The 17,160-nt window shown below is 37.6% G+C and overlaps 3 protein-coding genes and 3 non-coding genes across 9 annotated transcripts in view; 4 read left to right on the top strand and 2 right to left on the bottom strand.

Annotated features, from left to right (window-relative positions):
• Positions 1-548: 548 nt before the first annotated feature.
• zgc:153284 (uncharacterized protein LOC751696 homolog) lies at positions 549-6,579 on the bottom strand. The gene is made up of 3 exons (XM_053483444.1): positions 6,446-6,579; positions 4,281-4,448; positions 549-1,178 (listed from the first exon to the last, which is right to left on the bottom strand). Exons 1-3 carry the CDS (start codon positions 6,488-6,490, stop codon positions 1,116-1,118), a joined length of 276 nt encoding a protein of 91 aa, XP_053339419.1. The 5' UTR covers positions 6,491-6,579; the 3' UTR covers positions 549-1,115.
• Positions 6,580-9,168: 2,589 nt separating this feature from the next.
• On the top strand, positions 9,169-13,442 carry rps12 (ribosomal protein S12). The gene is made up of 6 exons (XM_053483443.1): positions 9,169-9,250; positions 9,375-9,421; positions 10,590-10,706; positions 10,905-11,007; positions 12,365-12,466; positions 13,352-13,442. Exons 2-6 carry the CDS (start codon positions 9,408-9,410, stop codon positions 13,412-13,414), a joined length of 399 nt encoding a protein of 132 aa, XP_053339418.1. The 5' UTR covers positions 9,169-9,250; positions 9,375-9,407; the 3' UTR covers positions 13,415-13,442.
• On the top strand, positions 10,434-10,512 carry LOC128510897 (small nucleolar RNA SNORD101). Its single transcript, XR_008356146.1, has one exon. It is a non-coding gene; the product is annotated as a small nucleolar RNA SNORD101 (small nucleolar RNA).
• Positions 10,747-10,832, top strand: LOC128510894 (small nucleolar RNA SNORD100). Its single transcript, XR_008356143.1, has one exon. It is a non-coding gene; the product is annotated as a small nucleolar RNA SNORD100 (small nucleolar RNA).
• LOC128510893 (small nucleolar RNA SNORD100) lies at positions 11,051-11,132 on the top strand. The gene has a single exon (XR_008356142.1). It is a non-coding gene; the product is annotated as a small nucleolar RNA SNORD100 (small nucleolar RNA).
• A 1,596-nt stretch (positions 13,443-15,038) lies between the features above and the next one.
• eya4 (EYA transcriptional coactivator and phosphatase 4) overlaps positions 15,039-17,160 on the bottom strand; it is a 55,266-nt gene continuing 53,144 nt past the window's right edge. For all 4 annotated transcript variants that reach the window (XM_053483378.1, XM_053483377.1, XM_053483379.1 and 1 more), the window contains one exon: positions 15,039-15,741. In XM_053483378.1, the coding sequence (XP_053339353.1) occupies positions 15,661-15,741 (81 nt within the window). In that variant the 3' untranslated portion in view covers positions 15,039-15,660. The remainder of the gene's footprint in view (positions 15,742-17,160) is intronic.

The following is a 17,160-nucleotide window of genomic DNA, read 5'->3' as shown; positions in this document are numbered from 1 at the left end:
TTTTCTGACAAAACAGTCTTTCCGTTAATGTGTGTGTGTTTGTGTAAAATTCAAATAAGAGAGGAGAAAGGTTTACTGTGTAACATAAGAAGGGGGAGACGGGAGGGGCTGAAAGTAAGAGTCTCCTCTTCTTTAAGCTTCACACACACACACATAGCGCCTGCACGCATAAACGGAAACACTAATCTGTCGGGACTTTTTTTTAAGGTAAAGTACAGGTTGAATTTTTTTACTTTTACTTTATATTTTGTATTTATCATTTTTATGTATTTATTTTTTTGGGCTGTGGAATTTGAGTTGCCATTATTTCTTATGGGACAATTTGCTTTGATTTACGAGTGTTTTGGAATACGAGCCCACTTCCGGAAAGAATTATGCTCGTATTCCAAGGTTCCACTGTATTAATTTAATTTGTTATTGGTTATTTTTGGTTTCTCAACCAATTAACAGTAACTGACCAAATGTATCTCAAGTTAAATGTCAAAAATAAATAAATGAATGCAAGAATGAGTGAATATACTGTACTTTTTACAATTGTACAATTTAATACATTAACCACATTTATTTCCTTCTCTCTCTTTTTACTTTTTTTAACACACCTTACACATTCCAAGCAAAAAAAGATGTGAACAAATAAAGATCCTCAAAATCAAAGGAGAAAAAAGATCTTACTTTGGCTTTGTATTTTCACCATAGCAAAGAAAAAAAAACACTAATCAACACATCTGCAAGTATATAATGTAACACTTACTGTAGATGTACTTAATAAACTAAATTTAATACTCATACTATATCTGTATCAAATCTGATATTAAAGACATCATAAAATCGACCAAATTGCCTTAGATTTATATGTGAAACATTATAATTTATTTAAATATTTAACATCTGTTTATTTTAAAAAATGAATCTCCTGTTGATAAATCTGAACACTTAGTTCCAATTCTAACAAGCCTCTTTTACTTTATGCATTTATTATTTTTATGTATCAGCTACAGGAAATCAAATTTGCAAGCGTGTAAATTTGTTCATGTGGCAGGTTTTGGGCTTTTTAATATATTTTGTCTGTCTATTGCACAAAGCCCTAAAGCAGAGGCTTAAGTACTGATTTTGCTTTAAAGTTTGAAGAACGTCTCTGGCTTGCCGTCTTCCACTGCATCGAAGAAGGCCTGATAGTCCTGTGATCACAGAGATGAGTAAAACACGTTTAGAGAGCACACACACACACCTATACAAGCTAAATACACTGATTTCCTTACACTTAATTGTTTAAGCGCTTTATATTTTGCAGGTGAGAATCAGAAACAGGTTAGATTTCAACACCGGGATGGACTGAGACTGTGTTTCAAAAAATGCATTCATTATTACATTTTGTCACAGTATGTGTGTGTGTGTGTGTGTGTGTGTGTACTGTATGTGTGTGCACATTGTTGTCACTTAAGATGTGAGTAGATTTTACTGTGTATTTAAAGGGCGTTTTTTTTAAAGTGGTGCCATGTCCTATTTACTTACAGGGAGAGACATATTGTGTAACACCTGTCAAACATTTGTAAATTATGCACACACACATACACACACACTGCTTTTACTACATATCACAGTGAGCTGTTTAACTACAGTATAAGGAAAGGATGGAACCTGCAGTAAATGTTGTTCTACAACAGAAATATTATAGTATACTATAAATTTATTCATGAAATGTTTCATAAGGACAAAACTAGGAAACGACTTTAAGCCAAAGCCCTGGCTCATTATGTGATTAAATAGATACTAAAACGTAACTGACTGCTCTACCATATTTTACTACGCAATAAGCCATGTACCTGCTCCTAACTTTGGTTATACAAAAATGGAATGCCGGGAAAAGAGTTTGTAGAAAGAGTTACTTTAAAAAATGAAAGCTAAAAATGAGCTGATCAGCTTTAATGTATTCAGTGATATTATTATTATTATTATTTCAGGTTGAAGCCCATGTACATGTCTGCCTGTCTTTTTGTACGGCAGAACTGTCTGTCTTATTAATACAAAAAAATGTAATGTTTTAAGGTTGAGTATTTTACGCACTCCCTGTTCGGTAATCGGATCACAGATGAGAAATAGAAGTAGATCTAAAGTAGATCAAACAAAGTTTTGTCTTGAAACAACTCGAGCGCATTAAAATTCACTTATACCACTTCTGCGCTGTTATTTCAGCCATGAAAATATGAACTAATCCCAGTAAAAATATTCAGTTTAGCTTTCTACTTAATATCTATTGGTGCAGGTGTTTGTTTACATTGAGCAAGTAGTGCATTAGTAGCTTACAAAACCTGACACATAACTGTTCATATCATCGCTTTTACTCAACATTTTGATGTTAAATATGGTGCAGGTTGAACTTTAGGCGGATTTCTAAGTACTGCAAAAAGGTCAATAAATTATGTCAAGCTAGTTTTGCATGATGCTGTGGCATAACTGCTTATAACTTCTACACAACATTTGGAATTTAGCACATAACACTGGGCTCCCAGTTTAGGTATTTCACACGCCCTCACACTGGACATTTACAGATATGTTTGCTCTAACAACCTGTGTTTTATCTCATAGTGGCGCTTCACATTACTGCTCGTCATTAGCTCCACAGTTTCGGAACATATTAGAAATTTTTTTTTTTTACTTTTCGCAGGAAGAATAAACATACATTGATCTGTCCATTTATCTTTATAGGTTTAGTTTTCATAGTCTGCTTCCCCTATTTTGGAGCTTTGTGTGTGACACTTTTGTTTCTGTTGCTTGAGGATTTTGCTGGCTTGTAGGTGCATTACAGTAATTTCTCTATCTTCTGGTAAATTATCATTGGCTCTGTCGAGTGACACATATAGCCACGACCACCTTGAGGGGAAAAAGCACTATATTTGTCCAAAATAGCGTTACAACAAAAGCTACCATCAGTAACACACTGCGCCGCCAGGGACTCAAATCCTGCAGTGCCAGACGTGTCCCCCTGCTTAAGCCAGTACATGTCCAGGCCCATCTAAAGTTTGCTAGAGAGCATTTGGATGATCCAGAAGAGGATAAGGAGAATGTCATATGGTCAAATGAAACCAAAATAGAACTTTTTGGTAAAAACTTAACTCGTCGTGTTTGGAAGAAAAAGAATGCTAAGTTCCATCCAAAGAACACCATACCTACTGTGAAGCATGGGGATGGAAACATCACGCTTTGGGGCTGTTTTTCTGCAAATGGACAAGGACGACTGATTCATGTAAAGGAAAGAATGAATGAGGCCATGTATCGTGAGATTTTGAGTGAAAACCTTCCATTAGCAAGGGCGTTGAAAATGAAACGTGGCTGGGTCTTTCAGCATGACAATGATCCCAAACACACCGCCTGGGCAACAATGGAGTGGCTTCGTAAGAAGCATTTCAAGGTCCTTCAGTGGCCTAGCCAGGCTCCACATCTCAACCCCATAGAAAATCTTTGGAGGGAGTTGAAAGTCCGTGTTGCCCAGCGACAGCCCCAAAACATCACTGCTCTAGAGGAGATCTGCATGGAGGAATGGGCTAAAATACCAGCAACAGTGTGGGAAAACCTTATGAAGACTTACAGAAAACGTTTGTTCTCTGTCATTGCCAACAGGGTATATAACAACGTATTGAAATGAAATTTTGTTATTGACCAAATACTAATTTTTCAACATAATTTGCAAATAAATTCTTTAAAAATCCTACAATGTGATATTCTGGATTTTTTTTTTCTTATTTTGTCTCTTATAATTGCGGTGTACCTATGATCAAAAACAGGCCTCTCTCATCTTTTTAAGTGGGAGAACTTGCACAATTGGTGCCTGTAAACTTTTCTTTTATTTCGACAGACTACATACAGTAAACAATTGTTTTAAATCATCTTTAGCCATTTTCCCCAAGGACGTGGTAAAAGAAGGTATTCCAGTGCAGCTGTAGAGGCATGTAAGTGAACAATGCTACCTGGTTATGTGCAGTCATTTGTAATGTATTACTTGAAACTTGTTCGCTGCCCGTTACATAGTACTACATTTCATTTTCCAATCAGATTTTAATTCGAATCCCCACAGTGATCTTTTTACACTTTTGCCCACCCATAAATAAATTTAATAAGCACAATGTTTAAATCTCCAAAACTCCAAGCAAATCCATTTGAACTTAAACTGCATCATTTACTAAACTGACTGCTTTTTTTTTGTCATCATTAAACATGATGAACTCCTGTCTGCATACACAAGAACATGTGCTTTTTTATTTATAATTTAAAAAACAACTCACCCCACAGTATTTATTTCCATTAAAGACCTGAGGAGTCAAGGCTTTAGGGTTCCCTGTCTTCTGCCTCATCTCGTCTTTTAATTCAGTATTCTGAGTGATGTCCTTGGCAAAGTACTTGATATTTTTAGAATCAAGGTACTGGAAAATTTTATTTTGCTGGTCCTTTACCTGAGGGGACATTCAGTTTAAAATCCTTTTTTAAAAAGCTCAAAGTTCATATACTTTACTTAATTTAAACTGTTTATACATACAGTATATCATGCACTTTAAAATAAAATCTTTCTACAAAAAACTGTGTAGCCAAAAATGACCATTAGGATTTAAGTAAGCTAATACATAAAATTTCATAACGTGCCACAGACGCAGGGATTTCTTAAACAGCCATGTCGTAAGAGAGTTCTGTGTTTTAAGATAACGGTCAAATATAATGACTTGCATTAAGCAAAGAAAACAACTAAAGAGATGTTGAAATGACTGGAATTATAGTGAAAGTATAGTGCTGAACCATCAACGTCACAGAAGATATATGGTCATGAAAAAGATAATAGAGAGCACTTAAACTGTTGAAGAAGTTGCATTGTAAAAAAAAAAAAAAAAAACAGTAGAAATTAGACTTACTGTATGTTTTAAAAGTGAAAGTAAGCACAATGTGAGGAGAACTTACAGAATTGAGATCTAAACAACTGTGTGTCAATAAGAAAACCACTTGTTAGTGAGACTGATCAGAAAAAAAAAACGCATCAGTTTGTTAAGGAGCATAAAAAGTTTGGATTTCAGAGTCTAGATTGAGCCTATTTCAGAGCAATGGGCGTGTCAGGGGAAAAAGGAAAGTGCATGAAGCAATGCACCCATCATGCACAGTTCCACTGTACAAGCCACTGGAGGCAGTGTTATGATCTGGGGTTGCTTCAGTTGCTCAGGTCTAGGGTCAACAATGTTATGTGGTAATAAAATGTCAGCTGACGCCCTAAATGTACTGATCGACCAGGTTAACACATCTATGGATCATCAGGCTTTAAAAGACACCACGTAGACAATGCAAAAATGCAGTTACTTTGCTCTTCATTTCAGCAAAACAACTCCAACGCTGACTCATGTATTGGCAGAGCCGTAATATACACTATTATACACCTCCTTATCATGTCCTGATGCCTATATAATGTCACGGCCCTAATCTTCTCCACCCGGAAACACTTTATCTTTATATTTAAATACAACAATTTGCTAAACATATTGTTGTTTAATGTCCTGCTCCACATTTTTGTTCATTTTGCTGTTATATTAACCTCCATTCTTTTGGGAAGGCTTTCCACTAGATTTTGAAGCATGACTGTGGATTTGCACATCCTTCTTTTCTCATCTCGTTTAAATTACTTATTATATATTTATATTACATATTTATAAGAAATCCAGTGTCAAGATACTGGTGCAAACCCTGGACTCAGATATTCACAATGCAATATATATAATGCTATAATATATTTGTGCTTAATTAAACAGAGACTTTAGACTTAGTTTAATACAAAATGACAAGCAGGATGCAACTGAAGAAAAAATTTAAAGCTTTGGAAACTGATCTAGTTAAGCTGATTGTACAGTACAGATAAAAGATACAGGTAGTTGGACAGGCAAAAAGCACTAAGCTACTGTTGCAATGCTTTCTTTAGGCAGGGATGAAGCTAATGTAGGAAAGCATTGCAATAAAATTAGAATAGATAAAGTGGACTAAGAATTTCATTACAAAGAAACACTGTTGGCAATTGAGGATAGAGTTAGTCGATTATAAAGATTAATGTACAACTCGTTCAAGGTGGAGTATCTTCCAGTAAATAGTGCTGAACTAGATTTAACCTAAGTTTGCTGAACTGGCTGTTTTCTGACTTGGAATTTCCCCTCTTTTAATGACTGTTGTCAAAATAAAGCAGATTTCATGCATACAAGTTCACACTTTTCATTTCGCACAGATCTGACAAAGCAAAGCAAGGAAAACTATGATCATGCAGGTACAATATCAGACACGAGAAAAAAATGAGATTTAAAGAAATTAAACGTTTTGTTTAAATACTTCTGATATAAGATCGGAAAAGAAGAACAGCCTAAAATATACAAATTAGGGAAAAAAAATCTCACAAATAAAAGGAATGAACGTAGTGTAAGTATGTTACCTCTCTGGAGCCACTGACACTGCTGAAGTAGATGGTAATAGACATGGTGAAGGATAGTTAGACGATGTGACCGCAGTGGCAGACTCAAGTGTTAGTGTAGGTGTGTGAAGGTGTGTATGGTGTGTGTGCTTGTGAATACACTACCTGCACCAGGACCAGAGAGGCAGGTTCTGACATGATTACCACCTGACAGCCACACCTCACACACACATACACACACACACACACACACAAACACCCACACGAGTCTCATAATATATGTCTCAGCTTGACTGGAAGGAGTGCATGGAGGTAATTAGTCTACTGGTATGTACAAGTAATACGTAAAACAGTGAGTCACCTAGTCACTTTTTTTTAGCAGGAGAATATAAATAGAAATAAAGTTAGTTTCAACTCTCATGACTGTGCTTTGTTATTCTGCACAATTAAAAGTCCAGGTGTGACTTGAACACCCCTTATAAAAACAAAATTCAACGACACTTGTTAGGAATACGTATTATAATAAGAATTTTGTTCACCTTCTGGAATCTGTCTCTGTCTTAGGGTTACATTTACTACAAAACTGCACTATTATCCATAATGTGAAAATGTCCTAGATTGCTATATTTTGTCATATCACCCTACTATGCTGCAGATGTTCTAGTAGACATTTTCCAGTAAAAGAACGTTTTATATTCTATACCCTGTCAGTGCTCTAAAGGCAGCAAACTAACAGGATCAACGAGTACTCAGTTGAACCTGTATTGGTAGTGGAACCTGACGGACAACTTAAAATGGTTGAGAGAGGCAGAAAAACAAACACGTGAACAACAAGAACAACAAATCTCACTGATATACTCTTATACTACTCAGTCCTCATCCATGACATACAGAACTTAAAAAACTTAATACTTATAAGTGACACTCAACAAAACAAGAGATGTCAATGCAATCTTCGATTGTATGTACAAATATTAAAACTGTAACCACTGCTTGACATTACATTATACAGTTATAGAAGTAAAATGACATAAGAGCACACTATTTTCTGTCACCCAGAGTAGAACTGGTTTCTTATTGAGTCGGGTTTCTTACACAGCTTCAACCTTCGATTGTGACAAATTGATTTAAATTAAATAAAAATAAAAAAAAGGATTGAGGACATATTGGATTAGCAGTTAGCACTGTCACCTTACATCTCCAGGGTTGATGGATAAAATCTTAGTTTTGGTCTTTAAGATCAACAGATCAATCAGCTTTTGTGACATGTACTTTACAACACCATAAGGACATTGTTGTCTCAGTGGTAGGTTTTACACCTGCCATGTGGAAGGCCTGGTTTTGATTTCCACCCATTTTACCCAAACACCAGTTACTGAAACCAGTCTCGGTCCCAAGCACGGATTAAAAATAGGAGAATTGTGTCGGGTTGTATTATTATTATTATTTTATTTATATATTTCTTTTGCATCTCTCAGGAAGGTGGGGTTGAAGTGCATAATCCGTAAAGCAGACAGGGTTAAAGGCATTGCTCAAGGGATGAACAGTGGCAGCTTGGACGTGCTGGGGCTTAAACCTCCAACCTTACAAACAGTAACCGGGAGCCGTAACTGTTCAAGCCACCAGTGGAGTCCTGGAGTTTGCATGTCCACCCTGTGCTTTTTGGGTTTCCTGAGAATGCTCTGGTATAGACATGATTTGTTGCATTGTAAGCTGTTCCAGATTGCCTGGAGTGTGTGTGTGTGTGTGTGTGTGCTTGCACCCTGCAGCAATGGGGTGCCCAACCTTTTCATTACAGTATATGACTAAGGATATCAGCACATGGATAGACATGCATTGCCTGTGGCGTATGACTGTGTGCGTTCAATAAATTAAAAATGTTTCAATGAATTCAATTCAATCAATTCAAAATGTTCAAACCCAGAGTGGGACCCGGTACACTATTGTAACTTCTTAACGGACTAAATGTCTTAATGTGTCTGTTTCCACAACCATTTCTGTTTCGTGTAATGTCCTTCAGCAGCATGGTGATTTAGTGGTTACTGTTGCCTTGCACTTTACAGATGAGTCCCTGGCATCTGTGTGCATGGAATTTGCCTGCTTGCTGGGTTTCCTCCAACAGTTCAAAGACAGGCAAATTAAGCTAATTGGTGTTCTTAAATTAGCTTTAGTTTGTGAATGTTGACCAGAGGTTTGTGAAAAAAGGGAATAAATACAGTGTAAAAAATGTGACTATGGTTGTAAAAATGGGAATAATAAAAAAGGGAAATACAGTGGTAATCACTATTGTCCACCATGGTCCCTGGTTGTACTACAGAGGTTCCTAGATGGATTGATGTACACAGGATAAGCTTGCATGGAAAATTAATAAATTAAAAATGTTTAGTGTTTAGGACCAGAGTAAACTATTATAACTTCTTAAGTGACTAGATGTCTTATTTTGTGCTTCCCCACCCCAAACATTTCTGTTTATATTATTCATGTGTAATGTCTTTCAGGATAAAAGAAAGAAAAAAAGTTCATCACTGTGAGGAGGAATAGCGTAGAGCGCCGCCTAGTGCTGAAAACTTACTATTACGATTACAATAATATAAGCCTATTTTTAAAAACCTAATTTAATAGACGGAAACTGAGCCAAAAATTTAGAAATACAAACTAAGAGCAAACATATAAAAATAATCTATATTTTTTACAGACATATTTCTCAAACCGAGAAAACATTACAGTCAGGCACTTCCGCAGGACACCTTCAGGTCCTTTTACCGTTAAAACAATGTGGTCGCGTGTGTGACGTCCTCTTTTCCCCGCCGTCAGAGGGACGTTTGGGTGAGTTCCTCTGTTCTCTGAGACAATCCGTTGTAAATAACCAACATCCTTTAATCAAACTGCTTTAAAGTGCATCAAAAGGATTAAATACTGATATGGCGGTGTTTGTGTGTGTTCATTTTAGAATTTTAAGTCCAACATCCATCGCAAGTCTACAATGGCCGAGGAAGGGTAAGCGTGACTCCAGCTCCGCCGGCGCTCGCGCCATCAAACCACCCAGTACAGTGGGTTAGAAAGCGCTCGCGCTTCTGCTCGTGCGCTTCATGTCTGTTATAATGTGTATGTGTTTATGAAGGGAATTAAAATGTAGAGTTATTAAATGAGCGCATAGTAGAAAGAGGATGGATATAGACTGAGTGAAGTTAGCTGGTTCACTTGCTCTTTAACTGCCACCTGATCATTGTGGGAAGATAACTAAGTACTAGTTTACTCCAGTTAACTGTGAAGATTTCACAAGGAATAATCTCCTGTTTATCATTAAAATATATATTCTTAACTATTGAAATATTTGCTGTGGGGCTTTTGTAAAGGTATACTATTAATTAAACTATTGATATTAAAGGGTTTAGGGTTAATGTTTTGTACAAAAGCTTCACAATAAATGAACCGAGCTTGAAACAAGTTTGTAGAACATTTAAATTTTTTTTTAGAATTGCAATTTAATCATGTGCATTTTAAAATTTAGTGAAATGTGACTTCAAATGTGTTTGCATTGATGCCATTATTCCTCTAATATCATGAATTATAGCCCCATCATGGGAACAGTTTAACCCGATTCGGTCCGATTGGCCAGTTTCTTTTACTCTAGCTTAGTGGTTAAGGCATTGGACTGCTGACTGGAAGGAGCCAGGTTTAAACTTGCTGCTATTAAGCACTTGAGCAAGTCCCTTAACCCTCACCTGCTCAGATATAAAATCTATATAAAATCCAAGTTGTGGTTCAGGGTGTAGTTTTATCTTTCTAGCAGTGGTCAATTATGAATTGAATTCAGTCTCTTTTTTTTAATAACCAAGTTCTGTCAAAGCTGTCTTTGCCTAACATGAAAACGCATCACAAATTAGAGATGGTGGAGGAGAGAATTAATTTGGTGACTTGTTGGTTTGTTTGTGTGACGCCTGGAGTAGCTCAGTATTTCAGCCTTTTAATATTTTAATAGGTTTATGGTGTGTTTATCGAGTCCTCGGCTGCTGTGATGACTTTCTTGGTCTTTAGTCGGATACCCCTTCACTCCCTTCATGAGTGAGACCTTCAGTCTGAGCGCCGCTGGACAGCCTTACTGTAAATGCACAGCGCTGTTGCTTTCACCTTGTAATTTTTCCCCTGTCCTGTTTGTGCGCAGCATTGCTGCTGGAGGTGTGATGGATGTGAACACCGCCCTGCCCGAGGTGCTCAAGACCGCACTCATCCACGATGGACTCGCCCGTGGAATTCGGGAGGCTGCCAAGGCTTTGGATAAGTAAGAACCTCAGTGTTGAGATGATCACATGTAGACAAACTGCATCTATGATGATAATTTGGCTCCCTCTACTGAAGTCTCTTGAGGATAACTGCCACTTGTTACCCAATTTCTTTCTGAGGTGCTGATGATTAGGGTTTAGTGGAGCGGTCAGAGTTTAGAAGTTTCTCATTGTATTTTGTTGTTCTCTCCCACCAGACGCCAGGCTCATCTGTGCGTCCTCGCTGCCAACTGCGACGAGCCCATGTACGTCAAGCTGGTGGAGGCCCTGTGCGCCGAGCATCAGATCAACCTCATCAAGGTACGACTGCCGAGCTACATTCCCCATACACAGGGGTGGTTAGTGTGTCGGTGATGACAACTTGGCTCCCTCTACTGATTTCAGTGAGGAAATTGCCATTGTTACCCAATTGTTCCTGAGACACACTGATGTGGCATGTAGATGCAGGTGGACATTCAAGAGCTGATGTTTCAGCTGGGCTGCAAAGGTTCTGGATTGTATCTTGTACGCGTCTCTTACCTGTGTTAGTCTTGGACCGTGCGCGTTAACTTTAGCTGTACTTTGGTGTGTCCTAGGGATAATGTAGTGGGAATGGTCCAAATAAAATGCAGTAGGCAGCAGTATGATTTATTGAATTACAGTATTGAATTCCAGCAGTTTTTGTAAGCCATAGATTCTTTAAGGCATCTCCTGAGGTTCTGTGTTTCCATCCTGCTACTGTTTAATTGCTAATTATTAGGAAAGAGAACCTCAATTATGTATTATAATTTCTTCTCCTAAGTCAATGATTTGATATTTGGCGATCCGCTTAAATTATTTGATTTAGGGTATTTTCACATTAGGATCCCGGGATGGTTTGAGAACACCTGACCTCAAAGTCTGGTTCATTTTGATTGAGAGCTTAATCATTCCGGGCTTGGGAACCATGCCCGAGTCCGCTTAAAGAGGTGGTCGAATCCGATTAAAGCCAGTCGTACCCAAGCTCGGAAATAATTTAGACTCCTTGTCAGTGCTGACTGTCTCCTCCAAATTGTCTGACCTACACACCCATAGCAGTTGAAGTAGTAAGCGAGAGCGTTGCTCCTGAATTCCTTTTTTTTTTTTTACCCTTCACGCTATGCCTACCGTTTTGAAAAATTAATTTACCAAAACGTTAGGTTTGGCGTGTAGGTTAACTTTTGTTTTCATCTCTTGTTTAATGCCGGATCGCAAGCCAAGTAGGTGCATATTGCCACTTGCTGTATCAAAGTTTGAAATGCGCCACTGTACCCGAGAACGGAAAACTGTTTAAGTTGGCTGAAGGGGGAGTATTTGATTCAGTTATGTATTGCGAGTCTTGCGTGGCAGTTTGCGTATCGTCTCACTGACCCAGAAATTTTATTTATTTTTTATTTGTTATATGTGCAGTTCCTTTATAATTTCTAGATGTGCTGTCTTCTAAACCTTTCACATGTTGGCAGGCAGGGGCCCAAGTGTTGAGTAGATAATCCTTTCTGCTCCGATTAGACCTTTGTTAGTTGCTGATTGACTTAAATTTAGTTCTTCAGATTATCAGTCTTGAATAAATGAATGCAGTTTATTTAAAGGAAAACTAAAGTGTGTGTAAAAATTACTTTTTGAAACATGCATTTACGTTGTCCCTCTTTTGTCCCTACAGGTAGACGACAACAAGAAACTTGGTGAGTGGGTTGGTCTGTGCAAGATTGACAGAGAGGGCAAACCCCGCAAGGTGGTGGGCTGCAGCTGTGTGGTCGTTAAGGTGAGGGAAACTATTTAAGCAGAACTCCTTTTGTTTGTGAATTTAAACTGGTGAGCCTTATCTAAAAAGGCTGCTGAGGGGTGAGACGTGACTGCTGGTGGCTTTAGGGCCGGTTTGCAGTAGCCAGAACGAGTCCAGACCCTGGCTTTCCATGCCATGTGTCTGTTTTATGTTTTCTTACTGGCGAGAGAGAAGTAGCCTGGATCACGAGCCTCAAGATCCATACCTGGTCTATGAGGCCCCCAGAAGGGCAACAAAGCTGCTTTTATTACTTAAATTGTTAGTTGGAGTAGTGAGGAGCATAGCTCTTGTAGTCTGTTAATGCGCAACTCTGCATATGTAAAGGTACAGCATTTTCTATGTAAAGAATGGTTTCCAGGATTTTTCTTTTCCTGCTGGAATCAGAATTGCACTGTCAAATGCTCTAGTTTTTAATTAACATTTGGGTTAAATGCTAGTCCTTTCATTCATGGGAAAGACTCATTAGAACTGTGCAATTTAATCCATCTTTTGTTGGTCAGTTTTTACTTTGGAATAATTCAGTGCTATTCAGGTAAACATGCAAATGTGAAATGATTTTAAATCAGTTCCTTAACTATACAGCTTTTGCTACATACAAACGACTTTGCATTTTTGCCAGATTATTTTTTTGGTGGGTGGTTGGTGCATTACTGCCACCTACTGGACTGGAATGTGCATTTTTCTGCCTTACTAAATACTAGTTGTATCGAATTGAAAATCCATAAAATAAATCACTCTACTGCTAATCACATCATGGTTTATAATTGTGAAGTTCAGATGTTGAAGTTAAGCTCATGAAGTGGACTTGATTGGATTTGTATTTGAAATGCGTCGTATTGACACAGCTTTAATTTTCTTCTGCAGGACTACGGCAAAGAGTCTCAGGCCAAGGATGTCATCGAAGAGTACTTCAAGTCCAAGAAATGAAGAACTAAATAAAAGCCTTTTGAAAACATTTAATTTGCAGTCTCTTGATTTATATTTCTGACAACTTTAATAGAAACTAATCTATATACTTGTAGATACTCTGCATTTAGAACTTATGTAAAATGTACAGATGTGTTCTACAAGGTAGTATGACTGATGCAACATTAAGCAGCTGGTCTTATGTCTGTGACTTGCCTGCAAGTGTAGCTGCTTGAACAATTTATGTCCAGAAGTTCCTCCTGTCAATCTACAACTTTTGTCCTCAGGAGTCACTCTTGTACAAAGCTTAAGCCAATTTTAGTATATTAAGCACAGGTTATGTAGGTGGATGTGTAGTAGCTGGGCCCACTAATTTCAAATTGTCTTGTTTCTCTTATCAGTTTTACAAATGAAAACATCTGGTGATGTGGTTTGATTGTAATTATGTTCAAATGAGTGCACTAATGGTCCAGGCAAGGATGTATGATACAGTAAATCAGATTTGTGGAAGCCTACTGGGATGAGCTTGCCAAGTGCTATATTTGTAGTGCTCTCCAGGTACCAGCGGCTGCCTACAAGCTGAGTAAAACCCCAAACCCGACAGAGTAATCCACGTTGTCTGTCTGGAGGTCAATAAATGTAGTGTGTGAAGGCCAAAGATTTGGGCCTTGCAGTAGGTTGCTCATGTGTCAACAACTAGTCAAGGCATGGACCTCTGGCACCAACAGCATATAAACTCCTGTAAGTCACAAGGTCAAAAAAAAAAATAGATGATGCCACCTTCCTCCACTGCTTTATGGTCCATTTCTGATACTCCTGCATACACACACAGTATATTACCATATTGGTCCTCTAATCTAAGTGCTCTGTGGTGGACAGTCTGATCAGTCTCCTGATGTACTGCATGAATGTTTCTCAACGTTACTATTTTGTTACATTTAGACTCTTCTGTGGGATCAGACCAGTAAGCCAAGGTTTTGTTCTTCATGAGTCTGGTTCTTTGGTTGTCCATTTTCGTAGTACAGGAGACTCGATATAAGTTTTTAGAGATGAACTGATCTGGTCATTACAATTTCACCCTTGTCTTAATCACTCATTCTTATGCTTGCCCATTTGTTTCTGTTTCTAACACATCAAATTTAAGACCTGAAAGTTCACTCGCTGCCTAGCATAACCCACCCCTTTTCAGGTGCCACAGTATTTGTGTAATTAATGTTAGTCCTGTGACATTTAAATGGTTTTAATGTTGTGGCTAATCAGTGTAAAATACACCACTTTTTTTTTTTTTTTTTACATTATATGGGAACAGTAAGTGGATGTGTTTTAAAGGTTTGGTTAATGCTAGCATGAATTTCCCAAGTTAGCTAGCTGCCTGAGGTGTTGATGAGGTAGCTACATGAAACTAGCATGCGCTATTTAAAGGCCATTATGTAATGTTCCTAATGGCTGCTTTGTCCATATTTTATATATATATATATATATTTATATAGATAAGTACTTATTTTTCAAAATAATTTCTTTTGTGCATGAACAAGTCCAGTGTTAGTTTTATTCCTGAAGATAAAACCTTTAATTGTCTCGCTGAGATCTTGCTCAGCAATTTAATTTTTCACATCATTGTTGCAAAATGAACAGAAAACGAATGTGGAGTGTTCAATCTTTCATTTTCAGTCTTTGTTGTTCATCTACATATATTTTCAAAAATGAAAAAAAAAGAAAAAACCCACACAAAACAGTTCATAAGGCACGACAAATTATACACATACTTCTTTGCCAAAAACTTACAAAAAAACCAAATGAAAAAAAAAATAATGCACAGTCTTTAATGTTAAATGGAGTTCCTGTAAAATAATTTACATGAGTTATTAATTCACCTAGACTAGTTTGTACAGATCTACTGGTTTATAGCGGAGGAAGAACTGCATTATGGGTTCGAAGCTCCTTTGATAGAGGATAAACGCTAGGTAAAAGCGGTTTTGTTCGTCTCAGAGAAATGAAGCTCCCACCGAGATGCAGTGTGTGTGTGTATATAATGTAAGACCATTTGTGAGTGCTTGACGAGCCCGTTTTGAGCGTTAAAATCCCCCTCTTGCCCTTTTCCCCAGACACACCGAGTCTTTTTAAGACAGTGCAGAGTTATCTCAGAAGCCAGAGAAATCATAATTAAAAAGACAGAGGACACAAAACCGACATAAAAGGAGACTGCAGTGTAATGTTGTTTTTAAATAGTTGTACAAAAAAGAGGCCTATGATACATCTGTCGAGTGTTACAGGTACTCGAATTCCAGTGCTTGGTGGAGGGCGAGCAGGTCCGAGTGGCTGGATATTCGCCAGAACGGCATGTTGTGCTGCGAGGAGAGAGAAAGAGATGTCAGTTAAACTAAAAACGAGGGACAAAAAAAAAACAATAGAAATGATAAATACATCTACAGACAGGTGATGAATTAAAGGAAGAAAACTATATATATATTATTTACGTAAGGTGGTGATCCAAAACAGGACACCAGTCCCCTGAAATTGTTGAACACTTTAGGGTTTTAGATTTAACAAATCTTTCTTTGTTGTTCATCTGGATTAAAATCTGGTCTATTTTAACCTCTGCATTATTTTCATTAGAAATAAAAGAGAGATAGAAATTGTAAGGGGGGCTCTCCAGTCAAACCGGGACATGTGATTTCTTGAAATTAAAGTCGTAAAAACTATTTAAATTTTATAGAACACTTCAAACACAGTGATGAGACTCTTAATTGCCGTTAATTGTTTAAATGGTGCAAACGTTTTGATTTTTTAAAGAAGATATCCATGAATGATGATCCTGGCTCAGTTGGAGCACCCACTAATCGATGGATAACTTGTCACCAACTTGTCGAAGGGACGCATCAGTCTGAAAACTACACACAATTTCCCACCAGCACCATTTGCAAGTTACAGAAACTTGGCTTTGAATTATTGCCACATCCGCTGTACAGTCCTGACCTCACTGCAAGCCATTTCTACATGTTTAAACCAATAAAGGAATTCCTGGGAGGCCAGCGTTTCAGACAGGCAGTGTGATCATGGCTCCGGCATACTGAGAAATCTTCCTACTTTGACGGTATCCAAGCACTAGTGAACCGATGGGATAAGTGCATTACTGTAGCAGGGGATTATATAGAGTTTTTACTCTCATACATGTGATGTTATTCTGCACAATCAAAAGACCCGGTTTGACTTGTAAGATGAAAAGAATCGCTGAACATTGCTTCATTTTTATTTCCAGTGACTCTTCTCTCCAAAGGAGGAGGAGAATGCAATGTTTTTTTGAAATTCATCACCCGTTTGTATATACAGAGTTGCCAGGGTTTTAGGTCCATCTACATGGTACCTAGATTCAGACATCAGCATCCTATTATCTGACACAGGGAAAAGATGAACGTACACAGTAAATCAAAATGCACTAATATAATAGGTGGATCTAATAAACTGGCAACTCAGTGTGTATCACATGTGCATGTACTACTTTACTGTTAACAACATTGGGCCTCGCTTAACAACCTTTTAGTAAATATGAACTTAAACAGATTAGTGGGACAGAGCAAAGCAAAAATTCCAGTTGGGTTATTAATAGCGTCTCTACTACCATAGATGCAAGTACCATGCAATACCAATGCATCATCCTTTTATAGGGTGCCATTACTTTTGCCCTAGCTGAATGATCATGCTTATTTATTTGTTTTATGAATTTGCTTTATTTCAAGTCATGAAATTTGACTCAATAAACTTTTGCA

The sequence above is a fragment of the Clarias gariepinus genome, chromosome 22 (genome assembly GCF_024256425.1).
Source record: "Clarias gariepinus isolate MV-2021 ecotype Netherlands chromosome 22, CGAR_prim_01v2, whole genome shotgun sequence".
NCBI lineage: Eukaryota > Metazoa > Chordata > Actinopteri > Siluriformes > Clariidae > Clarias > Clarias gariepinus.
This window is presented reverse-complemented; position numbering and strand designations above follow the sequence as displayed.

Excerpts from the sequence above, each read along its gene's own strand:
- zgc:153284 (XM_053483444.1), bottom strand. The coding sequence starts at position 6,490 with ATGTCTATTACCATCTACTTCAGCAGTGTCAGTGGCTCCAGAGAG. Across the intron at positions 4,449-6,445 it reads GTGTCAGTGGCTCCAGAGAG|GTAAAGGACCAGCAAAATAA; the intron begins GTAACATACTTA and ends ATGTCCCCTCAG. Across the intron at positions 1,179-4,280 it reads ATGGAAATAAATACTGTGGG|GACTATCAGGCCTTCTTCGA; the intron begins GTGAGTTGTTTT and ends CTGTGATCACAG.
- rps12 (XM_053483443.1), top strand. Across the intron at positions 11,008-12,364 it reads ATCAGATCAACCTCATCAAG|GTAGACGACAACAAGAAACT; the intron begins GTACGACTGCCG and ends TTGTCCCTACAG. Across the intron at positions 12,467-13,351 it reads GCAGCTGTGTGGTCGTTAAG|GACTACGGCAAAGAGTCTCA; the intron begins GTGAGGGAAACT and ends TTTCTTCTGCAG.